The 27,982-nt window shown below is 42.9% G+C and overlaps 1 protein-coding gene across 4 annotated transcripts; it reads right to left on the bottom strand.

Annotated features, from left to right (window-relative positions):
- Nucleotides 1-1,928: 1,928 nt before the first annotated feature.
- On the bottom strand, nucleotides 1,929-27,601 carry LOC106586794 (putative ATP-dependent RNA helicase Pl10). Of its 4 annotated transcripts, XM_014174453.3 has the most exons (20): nucleotides 27,270-27,601; nucleotides 26,084-26,132; nucleotides 23,144-23,191; nucleotides 19,179-19,238; nucleotides 14,092-14,193; nucleotides 13,428-13,557; nucleotides 13,212-13,319; nucleotides 12,869-12,968; nucleotides 12,588-12,723; nucleotides 11,942-12,036; nucleotides 11,671-11,769; nucleotides 9,651-9,811; nucleotides 9,396-9,540; nucleotides 9,169-9,313; nucleotides 8,712-8,759; nucleotides 6,971-7,152; nucleotides 6,658-6,775; nucleotides 5,504-5,660; nucleotides 5,258-5,388; nucleotides 1,929-5,078 (listed from the first exon to the last, which is right to left on the bottom strand). In XM_014174453.3, exons 1-20 carry the CDS (start codon nucleotides 27,312-27,314, stop codon nucleotides 4,981-4,983), a joined length of 2,157 nt encoding a protein of 718 aa, XP_014029928.1. In that variant the 5' UTR covers nucleotides 27,315-27,601; the 3' UTR covers nucleotides 1,929-4,980. The 4 variants fall into 4 exon arrangements, with proteins under 4 accessions (XP_014029928.1, XP_014029929.1, XP_014029930.1 ...); XM_014174454.3 differs by lacking the exon at nucleotides 8,712-8,759; XM_014174455.3 differs by lacking the exon at nucleotides 19,179-19,238.
- Between the last annotated feature and the right edge of the window lie 381 nt (nucleotides 27,602-27,982).

Here is a 27,982-nt window from a genome sequence, read left to right as displayed (position 1 = left end):
GTAAAGTGTTGGTCTCATGAGTTGAAATAAAAGATCCCAGAAATGTTCACTCAGATTTTGGGCACAAATTTGTTTACATCCCTGTTAGTGAGCATTTCTCCTTTGCCAAGATAATCCATCCACCTGACAGTTGTGGCATATGAAGAAGCTGATTAAACAGCATGATCATTACACAGGTGCACCTTGTGTTGGGGACAATAAAAGGTCACACTAAAATGTGCAGTTTTGTCACACAACACAATGCTACAGATGTCTCAAGTTTTGAGGGAGCGTGCAATTGGCATGCTGGCTGCAGGAACGTCCACCAGAGCTGTTGCCAGGCAATTGAATGTTAATTTCTCTACCATAAACTGCCTCCAATGTCGTTATAGAGAATTTGGAAGTAAGTTCAACTGGCCTCACAACCGCAGACCACGTGTGGGCGAGTGGTTTGCCGATGTCAATGTGGTGAACAGAGTGCCCCATGGTGGTGGTGGAGTTAAGGTATGGGCAGGCATAAGCTACAGACAATGAACACAACTGCATTTTATCAATGGCAATTTAAATGCAGAGATACCGTGACGAGATCCTGAGGCCCATTGTCATGCCATTCATCCCCCACCATCCCCTCATGTTTCAGCATGATAATGTACGGCCCCATGTCGCAAGGATCTGTACACAATTACTGGAAGCTTACAATGTCCCAGTTCTCCCATGGCCTGCACACTAACAGTGCCACTAGAGATTCTGGGTTTGAGTGCAGGCTCTGTCGCAGCAGGCCGCAACCGGGAGACCCATGGGGCGGCACACAACTGGCCCAGCATCGTCAGGGTTAGGGGAGGGTTTGGCCGGCAGGGATATCCTTGTCCCATCGCGCACTAGCGACTCCTGTGGTGGGCCGGGCACAGTGCCCGTTGACAGTTGCCAGGTGTACGATGTTTCCTCCCACACATTGGTGCGGCTGGCTTACGGGTTAAGTGGGCATTGTATTATTGAGCATGTTTGGGATGCTCTGGATCAACGTGTACGACAGCTTTTCCAGTTCCCGCCAATATCCATCAACTTCACACAGCCATTGAGGAGTGGGACAACATTCCACAGGCCACAATCAACAGCCTGACCAACTCTATGTGAAGGAGATGTGTCACGCTGCATGAGGAGAATGGTGGTCACACCAGATACAGACCGATTTTCTGATCCAAGCCATGTGAAATTCATAGATTAGGGTTTAAATTAATTTACTTCAATTGACTGATTTCCGTGTGTACTTATCCAGTCAGCGTGTGCTTATGTCTACTTCATCATTAACTAGACCACACACATTCCCAAAAGCTATCGCTTAATGCAAATCCCCTGGAAGAGAGAGACAGAGGGAACATTAATTCAGCAAAATCTTTGAAATGTTTTATTTTTATTCAGTGTATTTAGTTAAGTGGATATACCTCAACAATAATTCTCACACTAATTATCATTACTAAGCAGGGCTGAGCTTGGTTAAAACTCTGGATGGGAGACCAAAAGGTATCCATAGATGTTTAAAGACCACAGGAACAAATTCAGCATTTTATACAAGTTCAGTCTATGACGTAAATTGGTTTCCATAACAATCCTGTAGTTGAAATGTCAACCTTCAAAACAAATTGATGACTTTCGTCAAATTCAGTGTATTGTCCCACATACATTCCATGTTACAATACATTGACAAATTAGGCCAAAATAACATTGAATCAACTAGTTTGTGCCCAGTGACTTGATCACATCCCGGTTTAGGCACAAAACAGGACAAATGTTTTTGAGAAACAGGGCCAAGGGATTCTCCCTGAACTTGCCCAATAAGGGTCATCTTAAATTGTACCGTGCAAAACGTTTGGCTAATGTGTGCACTACAGAATACGTCCTTGATTTGACAAAGCCATACTGGAAATCAAAAAATAAGACAAATGACAGGGTTTGTTTTTAATGAAATCAATTTTTTTAATTATTTATTTTTTTTATCTTCAAAAGAACTGAAGCCTATCAAATCTCAACCAACGCCAACTTCGCAGCTCCTCTCTGCCGCAAACACTCCAGGCAATAGCCTGTCCTACATTTATAACAAATCTTATAAAACATGCTTACATTTTATAATAAGGTACTTTTGCATTCAAACTTTTTATTTTGGTAAAATCATTACAATAGTCACACAGCCAAGTCTTTCCCCATGCAGTGCAATAGCCTCTAAGCTAGTACAGAAAGCAAAGTCCACATCTAAACACCTGTGTATGTCTCAGGGCACTGAGCAAGTAAATGGTGGTCATAGCATAGTCATCCTGTGGTCAGGCTAGTTAATGTCCTGCTACGGTGGGGAACACTACTGCAGCGGAGACCTGCTCAATACTCTGAGGGGAAAACAATTACTACAGGTGCCATATATGCAAATGCAACAGAGAATAAACCACATGTTTGTTTAAGATTGCCATGTGCCAGACATTCACTGGAACAAAAATAATTATAGGTCTAATTAGAATAGAGTTAAACAATGCACACAACTGGACAATCCCGTGCATTTCTGCACTGGTACGTTGAGGAAAATTAGCTTTTGCTCTTTTGAGAACTTTAATTCCAAACCTTGGCATGTCTGTTTAATTCCATTTTTTCTTTTGAAGGCCAATCAGACTATCTAGCTAGTATTTAGATATGTCAGGGCCCAAGGCCTCAAAACAACTGCGGATATTATTATTGACAGAGTCCAATATGTCTTAAACATTAAAAAGCTCACACTACCCCGAAATATAAATTTCACGCATACAGGTGACATTCAACATTCAAGTGCCAGTGTTTGTTACCGTCTTTTGGTCAAGTTTCTTGAAACTTTCAAAGAACCACTTTGAGGCTTAGAAAAATAAATATTTCTCAAAAATGCTTAATAAATTACACAAAACTAGCAGCAAAAGTAGAATCTAGAAATCTGTGTGCAAATGGCTAAATTCCAACTGCCTAATCCCCTGGTCCCAAAAAAATCCTGGTTAAATGTTGAGAACCCTTCCCCTTTGTAAACAAGCTGCGTTTTTCCCACAATCTCCTCGAACAATATTTGGAAGCTTAAGGACACGTATTCAAGACATTTATATAAAACTCTAGATGTGCAATAAAATAACTTTTGTAAAACTTGATGGGCACGACAACAAACGAGGGCCTACACACTGAAACTCAAATAGCACCATTCAATCAAAGTTCTCAAACACTGTCAGTGCATTCACTTTTTAAGTTCATCAATTTAAAAAGTTTTCAAAGGCACAACACACTTGAGAAGAAACGTAGCGCACTTAGAGATCGCCAAATGCCCCTTCTCTCCTCAGCTGCTCCTCTGAGCGGAAAAGCCTCGTCTGGCCATTCGGTACGAGAGCTTTATACACATCTAAAGCAGACAAACCCCCAGAGGAGTTGACAGTACATATATACCATAAGGGGACAAAAGTTGCCCAGCTTTGGCCACCTCCACAGCTACAATAAGGAGCAATGGAAACCAATGTTGGCGCACTGAACTTGACCCCTAACCCCTGACCACCCCATAACACCAGCCCAGGGCACAACTGTCCTACTCTGAACAGTCCATTTGCTCTCTGACTGGTTAACCCTTAGTGATGGACTGCTCCTGTCTCTGACAGATGAACCATGCCTCCAACGCAGCTTGAAAAGAGAAAAGGGTTGTAATTAAGTTAAGCCTGCGACTCAGTTCATTTGTCTTATATCTCCTTGACCAAAAAACAAAACACTAGCATGTGTAGAATACCGGCTCCACCGCTCGGTCAATGGTAAGACGGTTTAACGTTAATGTCGCGCCACACTGTACCCTCCCCACGCTGTGCACCCCCCCCCCCCCCCCCCCGATGCTGTGGTCCTTATGGAGCCATTTTGAACTTCACTTCCAAGATGGCGCCATTTGTTACAGGTGTGGAGAAACGTTTCACACACACAAAAAAAAATACAAAATAAGTTTCAAATACTGCGCGTGCGCCCACTTCAAATGTTTGGAGTTTAAATAAAAAAAAACAGCGCCCAGTTAATGTAGCTAGCGTTTAGTTAACTTCACTAGCTGCCATAACACTGTCAAGTCAATAGAGGTGGAGTAACAAGTTACAACATTAAGTGTTTGCGTTGTTTGAATTAAACCCCAGTGTGCGTTTGTTAGCACTGAGCTTAATGACTTTACGTGTTAAGAGATCTGGAATGGCTTTTCGAAAGACTACCGTATCCTTTATAGAGGAGCCTATCCAGGATAGAGTGAGCAAAAAAAAGAAAAAGTAATCGAACTCTTCGTCCCTTAAAGATTAGAATACAGTTCTATTAGCCACACTAGGAGAACGGCCCAGTGACGTCGGATGCTACAGTGATGTTAGCTGTCGGAACTCTGGGTTGAACCCGACAAAAGGCTACATGATGTCACTGCGACAATTTTGAAAGGTTCAAATGGATTCATGACTCGAACGAGCCACAATGCCCCAGTGTTTGCCAAGGTTTGATTAAGTACAAGCAGTTCTCTTCTTCTATGCTTCTTTTTCACCAAATAAATAACAATAATTCAGAGCTCTTGGCCAACATTCATTTGGTGAAATGACACAGAATTAGTCCTGTCTAAATTCAAAAGGCACAGTACATTAACATACAAATGATCCTCAGGATATTCTTGGGTTTCTTTTCTGTTTATACAAAGAAAGGATTTGCCGTTTTGGTCTGAGTTGCTATATCAGACCATACATGTCAGCACTCCTTTCATCTGAAAAGTGTGCAAATCTCTGCTCCAATAGATTGGCGCTGCGCTGGTTGTCTTGGCGTTGCGTCTTGCTCCTTGTGAGAGAAGCGAAAGGGCAGAGAATCACAGTGTGTGCAATGTACTGTGTGTCAGTGAAACTACACAGGGTTGAGTGAGGGGGTAGGGGGTGTTTTAGTCTGGCGTAGTCAACATGTGGTTTCCGTGAGAGGATGAGTTTGGTTGGCGTGGCAACCCGTTTGCAATGGCGACTAGTTGCCCCACCAGTCGGTTCCACTACCGGAGTGGCTGTAGTTGCCACCGTAGCCAGCGTCGTTACCACCATAGGAGTTTCCGCCTCCAAAGCCACCTGGGAAGGAGAGGTGTCAAATCTCAAATAGATAGAAAGTCCAATAAATTCAGTAATAAAAACTGCAGAGATCTCCCCTCACACATGATTGAAACATTCATTCCAAAAGATCATGATAAAAACTCAAGTGACATTTAGAATGGTTCTTCAAATGGTTCTGAAGAGGACCTAGCGCTTACCTCCACCGAAGCCGCCACGACTTCCTCCTCCGTGACCCCCGGTGCGAGGGCCGCCGCGTCCACCACCACCAAAGCCACCGCCGCCGGGCGTCTGGCGGTAGTCCCTGGCACCAAATCCACCAGAGGAAAACCTAGCGGAGGGAGATGAAAATACACAGAACATGTAGTTAGCATTCTCCTTTCTTGACAATAAATTCAACATAAGCGGTCCATTTAACTTCCCTGAAAAGGTGTGCGAGACTGTACCTCTTAGAGCGTCCGCGTCCCGTGTTGCCCTTGTGCTGGTTCTCGTAACCCAGGCTCTCCAGCCAGGAGGGTACTTCCTGCTTGGCCTCCACCAGGATGTCCAGCAGGTCTTTGGTGATGTTGCTGTTCTTGTCGTTAAAGAACGACGTGGCCAGACCTACACACAGTCGAGGACAGGGCTCAATACGCTACACACAGAGTTTGAGTAATACTTGAAGGCTTCTTAAAAACTATTCATGCAGTGTGTGATCTTAAGTAATATTGTGGTTTTAGTGTTTATCTGGAGTTAATCTCGTTTCTTAGCATCAGTCATATGAGAAGTGATACACAGATGCGCATGACCAACACACACACACGACAGTTGTTCACCGGCACCCCGACCTTCCGTTAAACGTGCACCAGTGGGCCTCCCGAGTAGCGCAGTGGTCTAAGGCACTGCATCGCAGTGCTAGCTGTGCCACTAGAGATTCTGGGTTCGAGTCCAGGCTCTGCTGCGACCGGGAGACCCATGGGGCGGCACACAATTGGCCAAGCATCGTCAGGGTTAGGGGAGGGTTTGGCCGGCAGGGATGTCCTTGTCCCATCGCGCACTAGTGACTCCTGTGGTGGGCCGGGCGCAGTGCCCGCTGACTGTCGCCAGGTGTATGATGTTTCCTCCCACGCATTAGTGCGGCTGGCTTACAGGTTAAGTGGGCATTGTATCAAGAAGCAGTTCAGCTTGGTTGTGTTTCAGGGGACATGCGGCTCTCGAACGTCGCCTCTCCCGAATCCGTACGGGAGTCCCAGCGATGAGACAAGACTAACTACCAATTGGAGAGGCGATCACACCGTTGTCATTATACAACCAACCAGATTTCAGACTGACAACTGGATACATAAGGTGACTGTCAAAGGAACACACGTGACCTAGCTATCACTAACAATATGATGCAAATCCAAGGATCATTTTGTATTTTATCCATTTAGTCAGGGTCATGTTAATTATGCAGCAAACAAAAGAATGCTCATTCCTAGTTTTAGCAGCAAAACTTTATTCGCATGCCCTTATGAACAGGACCAAGGCGTGCTAGAGATGGGCCGGGTCAAAAATCCTACCCACAACCAACCCCTACATGACACACAGTAAATACATGTCAAACACTAGTCCCACTCACCCAGGTTCCCCACACGACCGGTACGACCAATACGGTGGACGTACTCTTCGATGTCGCTGGGCAGGTCAAAGTTGATGACGTGCTTGACGTTGGAGATGTCCAGACCACGAGCAGCCACCTGGATGAGAGAGAGAGAGACAGGCAGTCAGTCAGAGGGAAACACCACTCAACCGGAAAGAGGGGAAAAAAACTGTGGTGATCAACGTTTCAGATGTAGCTTCAATACAAATCCTGATACGTTTGGATGCATGCAAGATTAAAGGGGAGAATGACACTACTTCTATGTTGACAGAGTGTGCCTGTGTTGTCGTACCGCGGTGGCCACCAGAATGGGGCAGCGTCCAGAGCGGAACTGGTTCAGCGCCTCCTCTCTGTCTCTCTGGGAGCGATCTCCGTGGATACTGGTGCAGGCGTAGCCCTCGCGGTACAGGAAGTCCTCCAGGGCATCCGCTCCCTTCTTGGTTTCCACAAACACCAATGTCAGAGACTCCTTACCTAGAGAGTGGGAGAGCGAGACCGAAAGAGGAAGAAAGAAACCGTACTGAGCTCACATGCGATGAGTGGGATTAAGACTTCAGACACTGGGGAGATGGGAGCAGGAACTCAAAACATAGCAGGTGATGTGCCAGACCCTGTCACCGTGGTGCAAATAAACAAAATGGCAACTGAAAAATGGAGACCGGGGGTGCAGAAGCAGCTTTGCTTTCACTGACAACCATTCAATTATTGTTTCTGTTTTACGGAGTTTATATGCCCAATGTCCTCATATCAGAATCAGCCGATTGTCCCATAACTCAAAATGTCTTCACAGCCATTTGAAATGGTACTATAGAGTAGCGTTATTGTTTTATCTACAGTGGACTAACATAGCATTAATGGCTATCAGAGCAAACACTGGACAGTGAAACTGGATGGTGGTGTTATGGGGATATAGTGATGGGGGGAGCATTGATATTCTCTGATGATCCTATGCCTGTTTCCACAGCGGCAGCATTCAGTGGCAGATAGGCCGTGTTTGGTATGGTTGGCATGGCAACACTGAACGATGGGAGTCCAGGACCAGGTTTGTAAAATGCATCCTGTTTTCCTTTGATTAATTACTGATCTTACATGTTAGATAGGTGAAGGATAACATCGTATGGCATGGAAGCCAAACATTCATCTATCCAGTCATGTTATATCAAAGATAGCACTCCTTCTGTGAGGTTGCCTTTTCTAAGTATTCAAAACAGGGCTAGGATATCTACACGCATGTCCACCTCTTAGGGCCTGGTTACCATGGTGATGAAGATGTCCGCTTGCTTTGGTCCTAGCGTCCTGTGACATCTAGGCTATTTGTTAATCTCCAGGATAGGCTGTTTCACTAGTTGCCAAGGAAACGTTGGCACGTCGAGACTGTTAAGGCTGATGCACAAGATAATTGGTTTGGAAGGCCTGAAATGCTAATACAGAGGGGTTTGTGTGTACTTTATTTACCATAGACCGACTCAACCTATACATGATGTAACTGCATGACTAACAGAGGGTGTAGCTCAGTTTCCAAATGCAAACAGCCCACGGTGTCCTTAAAATCTGCCTACACATGCGGAGTGTGTGTGTGCGCGCGTGTGTGTTTAAAATTGTTCCAGACAGTAACACCAAGCCAGAAACACTCCCTTTCCCAAAAAAGAGAGAAGAAAATGAATTTAAAAGCAACAGGTTGTGCTCCAATTAGAAACCTCGAGGGTTACAAGTGTTACTACTGTTTAAAATGACAAGGCTGGCCAACCCTGGTCCTGGAGACACCATGGTGTCATTTAGACTCAATTTGTGTCTTCGCATTGGGCTGGAATAAAAGCCTGCACACCACAGCTCTCCATGACTTGGAGTTGCCCACTGCTGAACTAAGGGCAGGATTCCCATGGCCCTGAGACTGCAAGCTTTATTTCTGGCCCTTAAGCTCCTATGAGAAATGATGAAAGGAGAAAGAAAGGGATGTGGGGGGGATGAGGAGTGGGATGTTTGCCAGTTGGGAGGGTCAGACTAAGGGTTATAGGTACCATAATAATACTTACCAGGTGTCACTGCAGCCTCCTGAACATCAGGAGCGTCACTGGGAATGACTAGATAAAACCAAACCGCCCAGCAAAGTAAACCAAAGGCAGTGTGGAGCAACTTAATACTTAACAGATATGTGATAACTAGCGCTTTCCCATCAACCACCCTCTGTTTCACCCAGAGGAGAATGGTGAAGGTTCATCATAACAACTAGTTTTAGAGACAATTGTGTCCACGTGGACATTCATTTACTTTGGGTGGACAGACTAACAGGTGGCTGGGGGTGGGGCAAGGGAAGACTAACAATGTACCCCTCTTAGATAAAAACCTTAGCAAGTGTTATGAATTAGTTTCAATCTGTGACTGAACGTTATACATATGTTTAGGATGGAGTTTGGTTTGTTTGTGAGTGAATGTGAGTGTGTGAATAGTTTGAGTGTTACAAGGTAGCGTTGGTGTCTACGTGTTTCTTACCTGTAGCGTTCAACAGGTCCAGGAGGAAGGACCTCTTGTCACCGTCCTCCACCCACACCACCTTCTGAGTGATGTTCTCAGAGGTGGAGCCCACGCGGCCCACAGCCAGGAAGATATAGTCCTCCAGGAAGTCACGCGCCAGCATCTACACAGTCAGAAACAGTCAGAAACACACTAAGGGTTTGACTCAGTTTCTCAAGCTTTGGTCACTACTGGGGTGTGTGTACCTGAATCTCCTTGGGGAAGGTAGCGCTGAACATCATGGTCTGACGGATGCCTTTAGGGGGCATGGTGTCCTGCTCCACGATGCGTCTGATCTGGGGCTCAAAGCCCATGTCCAACATCCTGTCAGCCTCATCCAGCACCAAATAGCTGATGGAGACAACAGAAACAGCCAACACGTAAGCCCTGGCCAACCCGTAAGCCCTGGCCAAACAGTAAGCCCTGGCCAAACAGTAAGCCCTGGCGTATGTCCCACTTACTTGCAGTAGTCGAGGCCAATTTTGCCCCTCTCCATCATGTCCACCAGGCGTCCAGGTGTGGCCACCAGAAGATGACAGCCTCGCTCCAAGTCTCTGATCTGCTGGCCGATGTCAGCCCCTCCGTACACAACGCAGGGACGCACGCGGGAGCGGTACGCAAACTGCAGGGGGAAGACATACAGGACCATTCAGAACCCTAGTACTACCCATAATTCAGTATTAAACTGTTGGGGATAGGGGGCAGTATTTGCACGGCCGGATAAAAAACGTACCCGATTTAATCTGGTTACTACTCCTGCCCAGAAACTAGAATATGCATATAATTATTGGCTTTGGATAGAAAACACCCTAAAGTTTCTAAAACTGTTTGAATGGTGTCTGTGAGTATAACAGAACTCATATGGCAGGCAAAAACCTGAGAAGATTCCTTACAGGAAGTGCCGTCTCTGACCATTTCTTGGGCTTCTACACTCTCTTTATTGAAAACTGAGGATCTCTGCTCTAACGTGACACTTCCTACGGCTCCCATAGGCTCTCAGAAGGCGGCAAACCGGTGAATGATGTCTTTGCAGGCCCTGGCTGAAAAACATTAGCGCATTTGGATAGTGGTCGATCAGAGGACAATGAGACTGAGGCGCGTGCACGAGGCGACACCATGTTTTTATTTTTTCGTCTTTGAACTAAAACAGGGATTCCCGGTTGGAATATTATCGCTTTTTTACGAGAAAAATGGCATAAAAATTAATTTTAAACAGGGGTTGACATGCTTCGAAGTATGGTAATGGAATATTTAGAATTTTTTGGTCACGAAACGCGTCGGGCGCGTCACCCTTCGGATAGTCTTGAACGCACGAACAAAACAGAGGATATTTGAACATAACTATGGATTATTTTGAACCAAACCAACATTTGTTATTGAAGTAGAAGTCCTGGGAGTGCATTCTGACGAAGAACAGCAAAGGTAATCACATTTTTCTAATAGTAAATCGGAGTTTGGTGAGGGCCAAACTTGATGGGGGTCTAAATAGCTAGCCCATCTACTCAGAATATTGCAAAATGTGCGTTTGCCGAAAAGCTATTTTAAAATCGGACATAGCGATTGCATAAAGGAGTTCTGTATCTATAATTCTTAAAATAATTGTTATGTTTTTTGTGAACGTTTATCGTGAGTAATTTAGTAAATTCACCGGAAGTTTGCGGTGGGTATGCTAGTTCTGAACGTCACATGCTAATGTAAAAAGCTGGTTTTTGATATAAATATGAACTTGATTGAACAAAACATGCATGTATTGTATAACATAATGTCCTAGGATTGTCATCTGATGAAGATCATCAAAGGTTAGTGCTGCATTTAGCTGTGGTTTATGTGACATTATATGCTAGCTTGAAAAATGGGTGTCTGATTATTTCTGGCTGGGTACTCTGCTGACATAATCTATTGTTTTGCTTTCGTTGTAAAGCCTTTTTGAAACCGGACAGTGTGGTTAGATTAACGAGAGTCTTGTCTTTAAAATGGTGTAAAATAGTCATATGTTTGAGAAATTGAAGTAATAGCATTTCTAAGGTATTTGAATAACGCGCCACGGGATTCCACTGGCTGTTGAGTAGGTGGGACGATTTCGTCCCACATACCCTAGAGAGGTTAACCATTGTCGTCTTTGGAGTATTGCTCTATAGCAGATGTTACATAGATTCATATCTGCCTGCAGAACACTCAGATTACACAGAACCTGATGCCAGTTCATTTCAACATGATAGTGTGCCAGAAAACAAGAAACATTCTGGTACCGAAGACATAGCACTGGGCATTTTGTTCCTCCATAACACACACGAGGAGAGTGTGCATGCCAAGAAAATAGGTTGATATTTTCTTAATCTAGCTGAAATCACTCAACATGTTGGTAATCAGCAACCTTCAAGTCAACGAGTCCATGTTCCTTAGCCACCACTAGGCTACTCTACTATTACACTGTCACTACAAGATCATTCATGTTCTGTCCATGGTGTATTTAGCCCATACCTTTCTGGACTCTTCGTATATCTGCAGGGCCAGTTCTCTGGTGGGAGCCAGGACCAGGGAGAGGGGATACTGCTTACGGCGCCCATATTTACCACTGTCCTGTGGAGGGAATCGACAAGTGTTGGGTCAACCTCAGCACACAGAATAAATAAACAGCACACGAGCAAGTCAAGGGGGGCAATTGAATTGCTGTCGCAGAAAAGCAATGTTTCAGATCAATGGGAAAACTCAATGTTGCAGGCTGGTCGTGTGTGTGTGTGTGTGTGTGTACCTGTCCGTTCTTGGCAGCCGCTGCGGCATCTCCAGGCCCCTGTGTGTAGATCTGGCTCAGCACTGGCACCAGGAAGGCTGCCGTCTTACCCGAGCCTGAGGAACATTGTCTTTTAGTCAATACAATAATCATTCATCTTTGCACGTCTAAAAAGGCAGCAAGCGATAGAAAGACGATCAGAAAATCTGTTTTAAATTCATAGTATATCCAGATAGCACTACCCTTAGCGTCTCTCCCTTTGAAGTAAATAACATTCCTTCATAGGCAATGCCACAATAACAGAGTGATGCTGAGACTCAGATTGTTTCACTTTAAAAATGTCAACAAAAAACTGTTTGCAAAGTTATACAAACCACAACTCCATGTACATGGACTTCTTTTAACAAATTGCACTGAACTTGCAAATTTACTTGAAGAACAGTGCAGAGTTTGGTAACAGATTGATGGTTTGTGCTGCTATTCAGTTATCAAACATTGCATCTGCACGGTTCAAGTAAGTGTTTTAGTAGCAAAGTAGTCCTTTGTGCAGAGAGTTATGATTTGTTGAACTTTGCCATCATTGGTTTTAATTTATCATACATTTTAAAGTGAAACATCTGAGTCTCAGCATCACTCATTGTGGATCTTCAATCATTCAGTCCCATACCAGTCTGAGCGCAGGCCATGAGGTCTCTCTTAGACTTAATGACAGGGATAGCGTATTTCTGGACGGGGGTGGGCCGCGTGTAGTGGGTCAGCGCAATGTTACTCATGATGATCTCCCCCATGTCCACATCATGGAACTGAAATAGCAAAACACATGCGGCATTAGTTTTGGATCACTTCTACGCTGTTGACTTTTGTCAATAAGAATAGCTTCAACATTTTCCATACACAGCATTTCCCTTGATTTACATGACAACTGGTAAAGCCAGTGATACGACTTACACTATCGATGTGTGGCGGGCAGTTGGAGCCAGTGGCCTCTACGGGAATGTCATCGTATTTCTCAAAGTTAATACCAGTGTTGCCGCTTGAGAACAACTCCCTGGATGAGTGGAGAGGAAAAAGATAGCTTGGGTTAGAAGACGTCAGACTTGATTTCCAAACCAACATTATTAACAGGACTCTTCAAAAGTTGTCCGGAAAAACCAAACTGAATATTGCACACTACCGGCTTTAAGACTATTGTAAGGTCAATATTGTTGAGTATGCTTATATATGGCACACTTCAAGTTGCAGAAGTCCTAGACACTGCTTTTGGTCAATTTAAGAGAGGAGTGAGACTCACGCTTCCAGGCGTTCGTTAGCAGGGCTGGGTTTGGACCAGTCCTCGTCGTCTCTGGAGTCTTCCTGCCAGCGGTTGTTACCACCACCACCATACCCTCCACGCTGATAACTGCAAAAGACCCCCACACTTTTACAAATCAGCTGTCTGAAACACCACACACCTAATTGTATGGCTAAATACAGAGTTCCAACAGACAGTGCACCGAGTGGTACTTACCCCCCTCTGCCCCCTGATGATCCACGGTCGCTGTAGAAGGAAGACTTGCCCCTCCCTCCAAAGCTGTTATAGGCTGCATCTTGTCTGGGAGCACTTCCCCAGCCTCCACCATCTTGTCCACCACCAAAACCTGAGTAGGGAGAGTGGATAGCTCAGTGAGTAACCGTGGATACATTCATCATCCCACTAACATGTCTACCACCAACAAAATATTGTTTGGGAAAGAAGCAGCTATTTTGGTAAATAGATTTGATTGGATGATATGAGTATAGGGTTAGACTGAATGTGCAGGGGTGTTTGTATATTTTTTTAATCTGTACCCTTCCAGCATAGTCCATTTGATCAATAACAATTTTAATAGGTCTGATTTCTATTAAACACATTATTTCCATTGCTGGCAAATCAAGGAAATTCTGCCTCTGCAGATAACATCTATTAGTTATTACTAGTATTACCAAGTAAATACAGTATACGCACAGTAGCATCTAGAGGCCCAGATCTACAGCATAATACATGACCTACTTGCATCCGTTGTCATATGTAATTACTATTACTGATGAATAGATATACAATTTGGCACAGTAGGTTTCCCCACCTGCGGTGTGCACTGGCTGATTAAACAAGGTGTCACCCATTGTGTTACTACGGCAGCTGTCACACCCACCTCTGTCATTTCGGGGAGGCCCGCCGCGTCCCCCGTTGCGGTTGTCATGGTAACCGTTGGTGAAGCCGTTGCTGCGCCCGCCATCCCATCCTCCTGGAGAGTCTTCACGGACAGGGTGAGGAGAGGAATGAAAGGAAGAGGGATGACGACAGGTAGAGAGAGTGTACTATGGGGTTGTCATGTATTCAGAGACTACGAAGGGGATAAATTGGATTCCCAGGCCCACAGACAAAGGTAAAAATTCCCATTAGTAAAACACAGTACCAGACAAAAGTTGACTCATTCAAAAATGTCTTTAGACTATTTTCTACATTGTAGAATAGTGAAGACGTCAAAACTATGGATAATGTACAAAAAGAAATTGTGAACCAAATCAAAATACATTTTAGATTCTTCAAAGTAGCCATCCCTTCACCTTGATGACAGCTCTGCACACTTGGCACTCTCAACCAGCTTCATGAGGTAGTCACCTGGAATGCATTTCAATTAACAAGTGTGCCTTGTTAAAAGTTCATGTGTGGAATTTATGCATTTGAGCTAATCAGTTGTGTTGTGACAAGGTAGGGGTGGTGTACAGAAGATGCCCTATTCGGTAAAAGACCAACTATTATGGCAAGAACAGCTCATATGAATGCTTCAGAGTTCTTGTAACAGACATCTCAACAACTGTTCAGAGGAGAGTGCGTGAATCAGGCCTTCATGGTCAAATTGCTGCAAATAAACCACTACTAAGGACACCAAGAGACTTGGGCCAAGAAACACGAACAATGGACATTAGACCGGTGGAAATCTGTCCAAATTTGAAACGACTGGTTCCAACCGCCGTGTCTTTGTGAGACGCAGAGTAGGTGAACGGATGATCTCCGCATGTGTGGTTCTCACCGTGAAGCACGGAGAAAGAGGTGTGATGGGAATTTGCTGGTGACACTCCGTGATTTATTTAGAATTGAAGGCACACTTAACCAGCATGGCTACCACAGCATTCTGCAGCTCACCACACCTCCAGGCTGTGTAAGGGCTATTTGACTTAGAAGAGTGATGGAGTGCTGCATCAGAAGACCTGGCCTCCACCCAATTGAGAGGTTTTGGGATGAGTTGGACCGCAGAGTTACGGAAAAGCAGCCAACAAGTGCTCAGCATATGTGGGAGCTCCTTCAAGACTGTTGGAAAAGCATTCCAGGTGACGCTGGTTAAGAGAAAATTGTCATAAGGCTATTTTGAAGAATCTTTTTTTTTTCTTACTACATGAATGTGTTATTTCATATTTGATGGTCTTCCCTAATATTCTACAATGTAGAAAGTAGTAAAAATAAAAAAACCTTGAATGAGTAGGTGTCCCAAATTTTAACTGGTACAGTATATATTGCATATACACGGCAAAAGTTTGGACACCTACTCATTCAAGGGTTTACTTTTTTTTTACTAGTTTCATCATAGCGCTTGGATTTTGTGACTGCACTTGAAGAAACGTTCAAAGTTCTTGAAATTTTCCATATTGACTGACCTTCATGTCTTAAAGTAATGGACTGTTGTTTCTCTTTGCTTATTTGAGCTGTTCTTGCCTAAATATGGCCTTGGTCTTTTACCAAATAGGGCCATCTTCTGTATACCACCCCTACCTTGTCACAACTGATTAGCTTAAAACACATTAAGGAAAGAAATTCCACAACATTAAACAAGGCATACCTGTTCATTTAAATGGATCCCAGGTGACTACCTCAAAGCTGGTTGGGAGAATGCCAAGAGTGTGCAAAGCCGTCAAGGCAAAGGCTACTTTGAAGAATCTCAAATATATTTGGATTTGTTTACTACATGATTCCATGTGTTATTTCATAGTTTGGATGTCTTCACTATTATTCTACAGTTTAGAAAATAGTCCAAATAAACAACCTTGGAATGAGTAGGTGTCCTAACATTTGACTGGTACTGTACATATATGTACATCCCCCCCCCCCCAACCTTGCAATAAATATTGGCATTGGCAAAACTAGTGACAATAGATCAAAGGACTTCTAAAACTCAATTTCAGAGATTCAGGTTTTAAAAAGGGAGGCCAACTGACTGAACTTGGCAGTATGAGTTCACTACAAGTGGACACATCAGCAGAATGAAGAGTACAGACAATTCAAAAGACTCCTACAATAACCCCCATTCCAAAACACATGTACGGCAAGGCAACCCTGAGTTAGGACTACTCAAGGTTAGACTGCTGTCCTAGAGACATACCACAGCAATCGTTCCCTGCCATCATTGTGGGTTGGGGAGGAGGCTTAGCAGGGATGGACAGTTCGGTCTACACCACTTCCATAGGTGACAAACAGCCCCAACCCACAGATCTAGGGTCAGGTTTATTCTTTCACTTCATAGTGGTAAAGCTTTAGATAAAAAGGGAGAACTGATCCTAGATATTAATTTAAAATAGGCTGCTTCCACAGCCAACTGTGGATCTTCAGGGGGTTCCTTCAAGTGCTAGCTTTCACACTTGAAACACTGGGCAAACCTAACGTGGTGTACATGATAGCGGAGGCTTCAGACCAGGCCTAGAGCTGTGTACAAACACACTGTTCACATCCCAGTGCACTATGCAAACACATTGTGCAGAATCACAGGCTACCATTCAGAGCCAGCGTTAACGGAGTCAGATAGCTTCATCTTGGAAAAGCCCTGAGGAGTACAGAAACACTTGTTCATGTAGCCTAGACCTCTATTGATGCAAACTGTGCATTAACGTCAAGGATGCAATGACATGTAACTCAAATGAATGCAGGCTGACACTGATTAATAAAACAATTCCATAGAAATTACTTGAGTTTAAGTCTCCAAATGTAAGACATTTACTACATGAAATTAGACAGTGGCTTGGGTAGGCAGTCATTGTAAATACGATTTTGTTCTTAACTGACTTGCCCAGTTAAAAGGTTAAATAAAATTTAATTTCAGACAGTACAATTAGCAAGTCTGCTCATTCTTTATAGAAGGGACTATTTCTAGACAGGAAAGTTAAAGGAGTGGCTCACCATCTTTAAAAGTAAATATAAATATATATTAAGAGAAACTTAACCCAGCCGCGAAATACTACCCAATTGCATTATTATTTTTTTAAATAAACCACAACTCCAGAAACACCCAAATACGTCCTTTAAGAAAACGACATCTCAGTATAGTGATGCAGGTCTTTAGATGTACACACCAAATCATGCCATTCTGAACTTTACTGGCACCGCTATATTCCCTTTTGTGCGACTCGAGCCGTTTCACCTACCCAGCTGTTATTCTCTGTGCAGCCTGCTGCTAGAATGGACAGAGGTAACGCTTGAGTAGCAATAAAAATCCAATAGAACGTTGCGTCACTATACTGAAATCGTAACAGTTTCTAAAAAGACGTATTTGGAGCTTTTGAGCATGTTATTAAAATGTTTTATTTTTCCATGTCCCCAAAAAACAAGTGAAATATAAATATAAATAAAAAAGTCTGCGCACCTTCTACATGAATATATATATATATATATATATATATATATATATATATATATATATATTTTTTTTTTTTTCTTCTCCTTTTTATATAAAAGTCCCCAGAATGGTGAAGCACTCCTCACAGCAGACCACATTAAGGTGGAAGGATAAAGGAAATCACTTTATAATTAATCAGAATTCAGATCAGTCACCATAGACAGCAGCACACTGCAAGCTCTGACATCACTATGCAAGGCCCAACGCCAAAGACAAGCGAAGCTTCACCCAAATTAAAGCTTCCAAGTTCCGCACGTTTCCCTTGGGCATTTATGGTGCATTCATAACCAAGTGGGAAGGTTGTAATTGGCAGTTGAAGTCAAAATCCCAGTGAAGATGCATTCAAGTACTTTGAACAGATTGGCTAATGCGTCAACCATAAACTAAACGTACAGCTATCATTCTTGTAAACAAACGCTTGGGAAAAAATATATAAATAATTATGAAGTGTTTTGTTGCATTTATTTTCCCAAATGCTGTTTGAGGTAATTTCCTTAATAGGTGACGTCAGCGCTCAGGGATGATAGATGAGTTAACCACTAGTAATTACCAGTTGGAGGGGCATTCAAGTGGATTCTTCCCAGTTCTATGTGGGCTCCCAAGTGGCGCAGCGGTCTAAGGCACTCAGTGCTAGAGACATAACTACAGACCCTAATTCAATCCTGGGCTGTATACAACCGGCCGTGATTGGAGTCCCATAGGGCAGGGCACAATCGGCCAAGGGTCGTCCGGGTTGTGTTTGAGCCGGGGTAGGCCGTCATTGTAAATAAGAATTTGTTCTTCACTGACTTGCCTAGTTAAATAAATATATATATATTTTTTTAAATATCACATCCTTCTAACACCTGGCTATGAACGCAGCATTACCGTGCCTATAGGAAGGATTCCAAGTATAGGCTAGGCTACTAGACATTTTACACTCATCAAACAGGCTCCCTTTCATTCAGGAGTCCCTGCTTTAATTGTATTCCTTTTGTATGCTCCTAGGACGATCAGAACACACAACGTAGGCTCCTTTTGATACAGATTTACTCCAACTGCAGATACTAAACATTAGTATGTTAGCATTAAGCAGCTCCCATTGGCATTAGTAATACAGCCATACTAGCTAGCGGTGCAGGGCAGAATCTTACTCAAAAGACATTCATTTTACACACCCATTCACCAGAAACAAGTTACACTAGAGGTAGCCTCGACACCCATCTATGGCTGCATATCCTAAAGTGATAACCTATTCCCAGCCGTGGGAATTGTGGGTGGCGTTCTCTATTGGGAATGTGTTGAGCAGGTACAATCAGGTATATCACATGTCTAACCAGCCCCCACTGACAAAGTGGTAAAAGTATTGGTCTTTCAAAAAGGCTAGAACTCTTCACATTTGGTTCCAAATACAAATGAAGTTTGTACCAACGCACATTACCAGATCTTAAATATGAAGTTGAACATTTTAGGAAGCACGCCAAAATAATAAAGCTCCATTGAACAGAACCAGCATCTGGAACAACCCACATTGGTGTTGCTGTGTGTAAGGCCATTTCATGCATCTCAGCACAAAGCAGACGGAAGGGACTTACAGAAGTTTACTGGTGGTGGCCCTGAATAACCACTCTGTCTACCAGAGGAATATGCATTTTCTGTTGTGGAATAAAAAGACAAATAAAGTCACAAAAGTGAGATGAAACTAACCCAACACAAACCTTATACAATATCTTAAAAATGTCAAAGTAAATCCCATTTTGAATATCTCATTAATCATTGCACAACTTCTAAGAGGTGAGTCAGTCTCAATGAGTCAGTGCTAGCTTAGCGTGACACTATTTTCTTAGAACTCAGACTTGCCTTTCCCTAAAATAATATTGTTATGTGTTGGGCCCAGTGAGAAGCAAGTAGCAAACATTACTGTTACATGTCTAAATCCAACAACCCTGTTGTGCAGACGATTAAAAAATGCCAGAGAATGTCTATCGTAGATCATTTGCATTAACTGCAAGAACACAGAGGAAAGAATGTCCATGCTACCCTCTCCCAACACAAAATATGTTAAGGCAGGTGCCTAGACTTGCATTACATCACAGAATTGATTGTAAAAACTACTTTGAAAAAAAAATATATATATATACATTTAATAAATAAAAATCATGGTTCTTCTCATGGGCATTCAGAAGATCATGTTGGTTGCCTATATCCAGCGCAACGGCAAATGCTAAGTAGCCCGACCATCCGTCCTCCAATTGGTCATCTTGCAGGCATGTGATATGTTGCCGATTTGCGTGAAGTTCAGCTTTAAAACTAGTTGCCTGGTCTGTCGCGTAGCCTCTTCACGTCAGTGATAGTGCCTGGTATAACAGCCCTAACTCACGCAACTCAACATATGCTTGTGTAGATAGCAGGCCAATAAACAACCGGAGAGTAGGAATCACGAGACTACAAGGTCTTGATTGAAACTTGTGTAAATATTCCTGAGTTGCTGGAAGCTGTAGATCAGAGTTGTTCACCTCATGTGGGAGTGTGGAGTCAATATGGGCAATTGCACTAGCTTTCTCCGTGATAGCCTGAAGTACCTGCCACGCGAACAAGTCGGAAGCCCTGAACTAGTTGTCCAGTTTCTCCTGTCTTTAGCAACCTCAATAACTTTCTCTAGATCAGCAGTTCTCAATGGGAGGTCTGCTAAGTTATTTTGCACAAAAAAATGTTGTTCAAGAACTTTGGGAACTGCTGCTCAAGGTCACAAATTAATTACTATAACTCCTTGCATCCTATTTGAATGCATAAGGCACCTTTGCAGTTGCAAGTCATTGGATAAGCACTAACTGTACACTAAGTGTAGTTTGTGTGCTCATCACTTACTCTTTGTAAAACAGGAAGTAAGGACTGATGAGTGATCTGATTGCTGAAGTGGGGTTGTGTGAAGGAGCAATATGGTCCCTGGGTGGAGAAGCAGCAACGGTCCAGTGTTTTGTCACACCTGGTCAGGGGACATGTTGAAAGTATTGCGCCAGTACTTTCCCCAGGTGGCAAATTATAGTCCTCCGCGGCGATAGATAACGTGTAGCCAGAGGCCTTTTCCAATATTTTTTAATACCGCTATTAAGTTCATCAAGAGCTGTAGAAGAATTGGCTTGGGGCTGTACGGCAAGAGCAATCATAACCGGTAAACCCCTCATGCGGGTGGAAGAGGTGACAGTTGATCATTAAGTATTACAGGTTCAGCCAACAAAATTCTGAGATTATTTCTACGTTTGTTTTTCTTGATGAACAATTCTTGGTGAACCAACTCTTGATGTAATTAAGTGTTGGTGCTACATTTTGGATAAACAACTTAGTTAAACACAATGACAAAGTGTAGCAAGAGAGCGGCATGTGAAGTGTCGCCATACACTGGCGCCGTCATAGGGATGGTCAGAAGCATTTGATTCCCTCCAGCCTACTGTGAAGGCCATCTTTTCATGCTGTTCAGGATGGGGTAAAGCATCTGGTTTTACTTTGAGGGTAGCAGGCTCTACTTTGTCTTTGCCAATAAAAGCACAGACAGAAGATCTATTTTAGTTTTTTCCCCTAAACTCCTGTACTGAGAATTTGAGTCTTTCTTGGTTGCCTTTGGCCTCAAGGAGCAGAAATGTGTACTAATTGGGTTACTGGGATATATTTAACGAATAGCATTCTGCGTAACTGACAAATGCATGCATTTCTGGTCAAATGTGCAATATCAACCCATCCTGACCCTATTATAACAGACCAAAAACATATTGCACACCTTCATTAACCTGTTAGGGCTAGGGGGCAGTATTTACACGGCCGGATAAAAAACGTACCCGATTTAATCTGGTTATTACTACTGCCCAGAAACTAGAATATGCATATAATTATTGGCTTTGGATAGAAAACACCCTAAAGTTTCTAAAACTGTTTGAATGGTGTCTGTGACTATAACAGAACTCATATGGCAGGCAAAAAGCTGAGAAGATTCTGTACAGGAAGTGCCCTCTGACCATTCCTTGGGCTTCTTGACTCTTTTTATTGAAAACGTAGGATCTTTGCTGTAACGTGACACTTCCTACAGCTCCCATAGGCTCTCAGAACCCGGGAAAAAGCTGAATGATGTAATTCCAGCCCCTGGCTGAAAAACATTAGCGCCTTTGGTAAGTGGTCTATCAGAGGACCATCAGACTGAGGCTCGTGCACGAGGGGATCCCATGTTTTTATTTTCTCGTCTTTGAACGTAAACACGCTTTCCCGGTCGGAATATTATCGCTTTTTTACGAGAAAAATGGCATAAAAATTTATTTTAAACAGGGGTTGACATGCTTCGAAGTATGGTAATGGAATATTTAGAATTTTTTTGTCACAAAACACGTCGGGCGCGTCACCCTTCTTTACCCTTCGGATAGTGTCTTGAACGCACAAACAAAACAGAGGATATTTGAACATAACTATGGATTATTTTGAACCAAACCAACATTTGTTATTGAAGTAGAAGTCCTGGGAGTGCATTCTGACGAAGAACAGCAAAGGTAATAACATTTTTCTTATAGTAAATCTGAATTTGGTGAGGGCTAAACTTGGTGGGTGTCTAAATAGCTAGCCCTGTGATGCCGGGCTATCTACTTAGAATATTGCAAAATGTGCTTTCACCGAAAAGCTATTTTAAAATCGGACATAGCGAGTGCATAGAGGAGTTCTGTATCTATAATTCTCAAAATAATTATGTTTTTTGTGAACGTTTATCGTGAGTAATTTAGTAAATTCACCGGAAGTTTGCGGGGGGTATGCTAGTTCTGAGCGTCACATGCTAATGTAAAAAGCTGGTTTTTGATATAAATATGAACTTGATTGAACAAAACATGCATGTATTGTATAACATAATGTCCTAAGATTGTCATCTGATGAAGATCAAAGGTTAGTGCTGCATTTAGCTGTGATTTGGGTTTATGTGACATTATATGCTAGCTTGAAAAATGGGTGTCTGATTATTTCTGGCTGGGTACTCTGCTGACATAATCTAATGTTTTGCTTTCGTTGTAAAGCCTTTTTGAAATCGGACAGTGTGGTTAGATTAACGAGAGAGTCTTGTCTTTAAAATGGTGTAAAATAGTCATATGTTTGAGAAATTGAAGTAATAGCATTTCTAAGGTATTTGAATAACGCGCCACGGGATTCCACTGGCTGTTACGTAGGTGGGACAAAATCGTCCCACTGGCCCTAGAGAAGTTAATAACAAGTCCTTTTTTCTAATAACTGCACTGAATGTGAAATTCTCCCCCAATTATGTACTTGTACACCGTGCCTCATGCATATAAAAAAGGACTGAAATGGGGTAAGCGTAGGCCAAAGGGAGATTCCACCATTCCTTTTAAATCCATGAAGGGAAGTGACCAAGTGTACACTTAGGGCAGAAGGGTAGACCTATAGAATTGGGACACTAATGAGAATTTGCGGAAGACTTCACTAAGTGTGGGTCTGTATTGTAAGCAATGACTGTGGCAATACCAGTGAGTTATGTATTGTGTGTGATTTACTTTGTGTCAAAGAGATCACTTACCGTTTTTGGAAACCTCTTTGTTCCTCAAGTGAGGTGGAATGTAACGCCCTGGAAACAGAAACAAATTTGGAAGTGTCAGTCTTCGTATCGAGAAACACATCGTATGGTAAAGCAATGAATATGACGACCAACGGAATCGCCACAATGAGACACTGCCTGCAAATTGTTCTGGAAAAATACCCAAATTGTCATCTCACAAGTGTCATTTTGCCACCTTAAGCCTACATGTTATCTGTACACGCTAATCCATTAGTTTTAGAAACACTGCCCTATGTGGTGTCGCCTGGTTTGAAAACGGGGTCACGAGAGAACCTGAGATCACGCCCGGTTCATAGAACCTGAGTTACTTCAGTAAGCGGTTTCGGTTTTCTTCCTACAAATGTAGCTCTATCTTTTGAACGATTTAAGCTACAAAATATAAATGACCCCATCGCTGAAAGATAAGACTCAGGAAAGGGGCCAACCTGGTGGCGCAGTAGTCTAAGGCACTGCATCACAGTGCTAGCTGTGCCACTAGAGCTTCTGGGTTCGAGTCCAGGCTGTCGCAGCCGACCCCGAGAGCCATGCGGCGTCGCACAATTGGCCCAGCGTCGTCAGGGTTAGGGGAGGGTTTGGCCGGCAGGGATGTCCTTGTCCCATCGTGCACTAGCGACTCCTGTGGCGAGCTGGACGCAGTGCCCGCTAATAGTCACCAGGTGTAAAATGTTTGCTCCCATACATTGGTGCGGCTGGTTTACGGGTTAAGTGGGCATTGTATCAAGCAGTGCGGTTGGGTTGTGTTTCAGAGGACGCATGGCTCTCAACCTTAGTCTTGTCTCATGGGGAGAGGAGAGGCTAACTACCAATTGGATACCAGAAAGTTGGGGAGAAAAAGTGGTAAAAAAATAAAATAGACTCAGGAACACGAGTCTTCCGTTTCCATCTACAATGCTCACAAGCGCGCAGGATTCACAACAGAGTGGACAAGAACAGGTACTAAATCAGACGAAGGAAAAATATAGAAGTTCAAAATTGCATGATCTTCTGAACATCCCTTCCTTCAGATTTACAGTTGAAGATGAAAGTTTACATACACCTTAGCCAAATACATTTAAACTCAATTTCACAATTCCTGACATTTAATCCTTGTAAAAATGTCCCTGTCTGAGGTCAGTTAGGATCACCACCTTATCCATAGACTGAAATGTCAGAATAATAGGAGAGAGAATTATTTATTTCAGCTTTTATTTCTTTCATCACATTCCCAGTGGGTCAGAAGTTTACATACACTCAGTTAGTATTTGGTAGCATTGCCTTTAAATTGGTTAACTTGGGTCAAACATTTTGGGTAGCCTTCCACAAGCTTCCCACAATAGGTTGGGTGAATTTTGGCCCATTCCTCCTGACAGAGCTGGTGTAACTGAGTCAGGTTTGTAGGCCTCCATGCTCACACTTATTCAGTTCTGCCCACAGATTTTCTATAGGATTGAGGTCAGGGCTTTGTGATGGCCACTCCAATACCTTGACTTTGTTGTCCTTAAGCCATTTTGCCACAACTTTGGAAGTATGCTTGGGGTCCTTGTCCATTTAGATGACCCATTTTGCAACCAAGCTTTAACTTCCTGACTGATGTCTTGAGATGTTGCTTCAATATATCCACACAATTGTCCTGCCTCATGATGCCATCTATTTTGTGAAGTGCACCAGTCTCTCCTGCAGCAAAGCACCCCCACAACATGATGCTGACATCCCCGTGCTTCACGGTTGGGATGGTGTTCTTCGGCTTGCACGCCTCCCCCTTTTTCCTACAAACATAACGATGGTCATTAAGGCCAAACATTTTTGTTTTGTTCTATTTTTGTGTTTCATCAGACATTTCTCCAAAAAGTACAATCTTTGTCCCCATGTGCAGTTGCAAACCGTAGTCTGGCTTTTTTACGGCGGTTTTGGAACAGTGGCTTCTTCCTTGCTGAGCGGCCTTTCAGGTTATGTCCATATAGGACTTGTTTTACTGTGGATATAGATACTTTTGTACCCGTTTCCTTCAGCATCTTCAGAAGATCCTTTGCTGTTCTTCTGGGATTGATTTGCACTTTTCGCACCAAAGTATGTTCATCTCTAGGAGACAGAACGCGTCTACTTCCTGAGCGGTATGACAGCTGTGTGGTCCCATGGTGTTCATGCTTGTGTACTATTGTTTTTACAGATGAACGTGGTACCTTAAGGCGTTTGGAAATTGCTCCCAAGGATGAACCAGACTTGTGGAGGTCTACAATTGTTTCTGAGGTCTTGGCTGATTTCTTCTGATGTTCCCATGATGTAAAGCAAAGAGGCACTGAGTTTGAAGGTAGGCCTTGAAATACATTCACAGGTACACCTCCAATGGACTCAAATTATGTCAATGAGCCTATCATTGTCTGGAATTTTCCAAGCTGTTTAAAAGGCACAGTCAACTTAGTGCATGTAAACTTCTGACCCACTGGAATTGTGGTAGTGAATTATTAGTGAAATAAATCTGTCTGTAAACAATTGTTGGAAAGCTTACTTGTGTCATGCACAAAGTAGATGTCCTAACCGACTTGCCAAAATTATAGTTTGTTAACAAGACATTTGTGGAGTGGTTGAAAAACGAGTTTTAATGACTCCAACCAAAGTGTATGTAAACTTCCGACTTCAACTGTAAATACTTTAACTGATTTGTAATACTCAGTTCCAATTTAAAAGAAGTTAAGAATGGCCGTTGATCAGGTTTTTTTTTTTTTACATGGTGGGGTGAGGAAATTATATCAAAATGGGGTTGCAGGCCAAATAACTTTGTGAATCCCTGCCGTAGCAGTATGATAATGTAATTATTTAGTAATAGCCGTACACAGAACAATTTGCTGTCATTGAATGCCCTATGAATATCTGTGCTCAAAGAGGAACACCACTTGAGACAATTATATTTATGTGAATACTTACGGCCAGTGCCTCCTCCCTGTCCGTCTGAGTTCAAGTCTAGGCCAGCAAGCTGAAAACACAAAATACTGTTAAGGCACACTTAACACAAGCACGGTATAAACAAAGTGTGAATTAATGCTTCCAGATCAGATAGAACAAAGTGCCAAAAAGAGTCAGATCCTAGCATTGACTGGAAAAAGTTACGTTTTCACTATGAGAAAGCCTGTAGGTCAAATAAACAAATCAAATGTTGACATTAAAGATAAGGTGATTCTAAGTGTGCTAAAGGTTCGATTCACAGCCAACATTCCTGGCTTGAGTCCTACGGTTCGTAGTGAATAGATTAACGTTAACATCTAGCTAGCTACAGACAACATAAAATCAAAGGAGGTTAAAATTGCTAGTTAACTATGTTTTACATAACAAACCCAACATTAACTAGACTATGGCATATTGGCTTCGTAAACGCAGTCTGGAGTAGTTTTTTTAATTTTTTTTACTCTTCGTCCCCTACAGTACAGTAGACAAATTGTTATTTCCTGCGCCACGTTTCAACACTCAGCAGTTAAGTTACTTTTACCGGCCGGTAGAATTTCCTCAAGGTAACCAGCTAGCAAGTAAACTAAAGTTATTTGAATATCAATTGCCAGTTAACTAACTACTTCACATGCTGACAAATCTAAGCTCCGTAGATAGCTACATTACTTAGCCAACGTTAGCTAAGGCCTAACAGAGCCTGGATAAAATTGCCGTAAAACCATCAACTGCGCAATCGGTACCGGCCTCACGTGTAGGTAACCTTAGAATGGCTAGTTAAACACATTGTATAGGTTAGAATTAATATTGTTTAAAGCTGCCAGCTAGTTACTATGCCGTAATAGATAGCAAGTGTTCACGACAAATCTTTTTGAGACAAAGAATTTGCTACCAATAAGTCTGATCGGGACCGAATATTACTAGGCAGCATTCGCTAGCTCCGCCATGAACATCCAATTTCACCGGCGACACACACCAACCACCATTTTACCAGACACATCCACGCAGTTAGCTACGCGCTAGCTAACGTAGCTTGGCTCTACGGACCACTTCAGCTTGTTAGCTTAGCATACACGTAGCAAACTGACAGTGTTATTTTAGGTGTCTTAACTTTGATATTTGTTAATGTTTTTATTTTACTAAGTCAATAGAAAACGAAGTAGTCACTCACCTGCTGATCTAGACCGTGTGGATTATCGACGACCACATGACTCATAACTAAAGAGAATAGTGAGGATTATTTCTCAAGAGAAATGCTTTTCTTTGTTAGCAGGCTAAATTAGCTAGATAGTTTCTTTGTAGATCACAGAATTCGTCCTTGATTCCAGTCCGTAATATGTAGCTGACTTGATGTCCTTTCAGGCAATTAAACACATTTATTTTGTTAATAAATAATATTTTCTGTCAGTTTCTACGTGGTTTCAAATTAAAGTACCAACTTCAGCTGTAACCGACACCTTCCACTGGCTTCTCCGTGGTGGAATGAAGCTAAACTACTCGCACAGGTACCGCGAGATATCACTAGAACCCGCAACCTCTTCTTCTTCGCCTGGGTTTATCGGCGGTTGGCATCTAACGTTAGGATGCATTACCGCCACCTACTGTACTGGAGTGTGGGCCAGAGACAGGGAGAAACTAAATCCTGCCAGCCCGTTGCTCTTAAAAAAAAAGATAACAAAATATACATGTCTGCCCCTTAGTATCTATATTGAACTGCTCATGCCATCTCTGCACCATCACTGTCCATATCAGACTTGTTGTCTCTGCCTTGCTCATTGAAACTACAACATCAACATCCCCACTACTAAGTGCTTGTTTAGCCAGTACATCAACTGCTTCGCTCCCCTCCACCCCCACATGGGCTGGGACCCAAGTAAATCTTAT

The sequence above is a fragment of the Salmo salar genome, chromosome 25 (genome assembly GCF_965601325.2).
Source record: "Salmo salar chromosome 25, fSalSal1, whole genome shotgun sequence".
NCBI classification, from domain to species: Eukaryota; Metazoa; Chordata; class Actinopteri; order Salmoniformes; family Salmonidae; genus Salmo; species Salmo salar.
The sequence above is the reverse complement of the archived record's forward strand: the minus strand, read 5'-3'. Positions and strand labels throughout refer to the sequence as shown.

Coding starts and splice junctions, on each gene's coding strand:
- LOC106586794 (XM_014174453.3), bottom strand. CDS start 27,314: ATGAGTCATGTGGTCGTCGATAATCCACACGGTCTAGATCAGCAG. Junction 12,724..12,868: donor GCCCGCCACACATCGATAGT/GTAAGTCGTATC, acceptor TTGCTATTTCAG/TTCCATGATGTGGACATGGG. Junction 7,153..8,711: donor GGAGGCTGCAGTGACACCTG/GTAAGTATTATT, acceptor CCCACTCTCTAG/GTAAGGAGTCTCTGACATTG.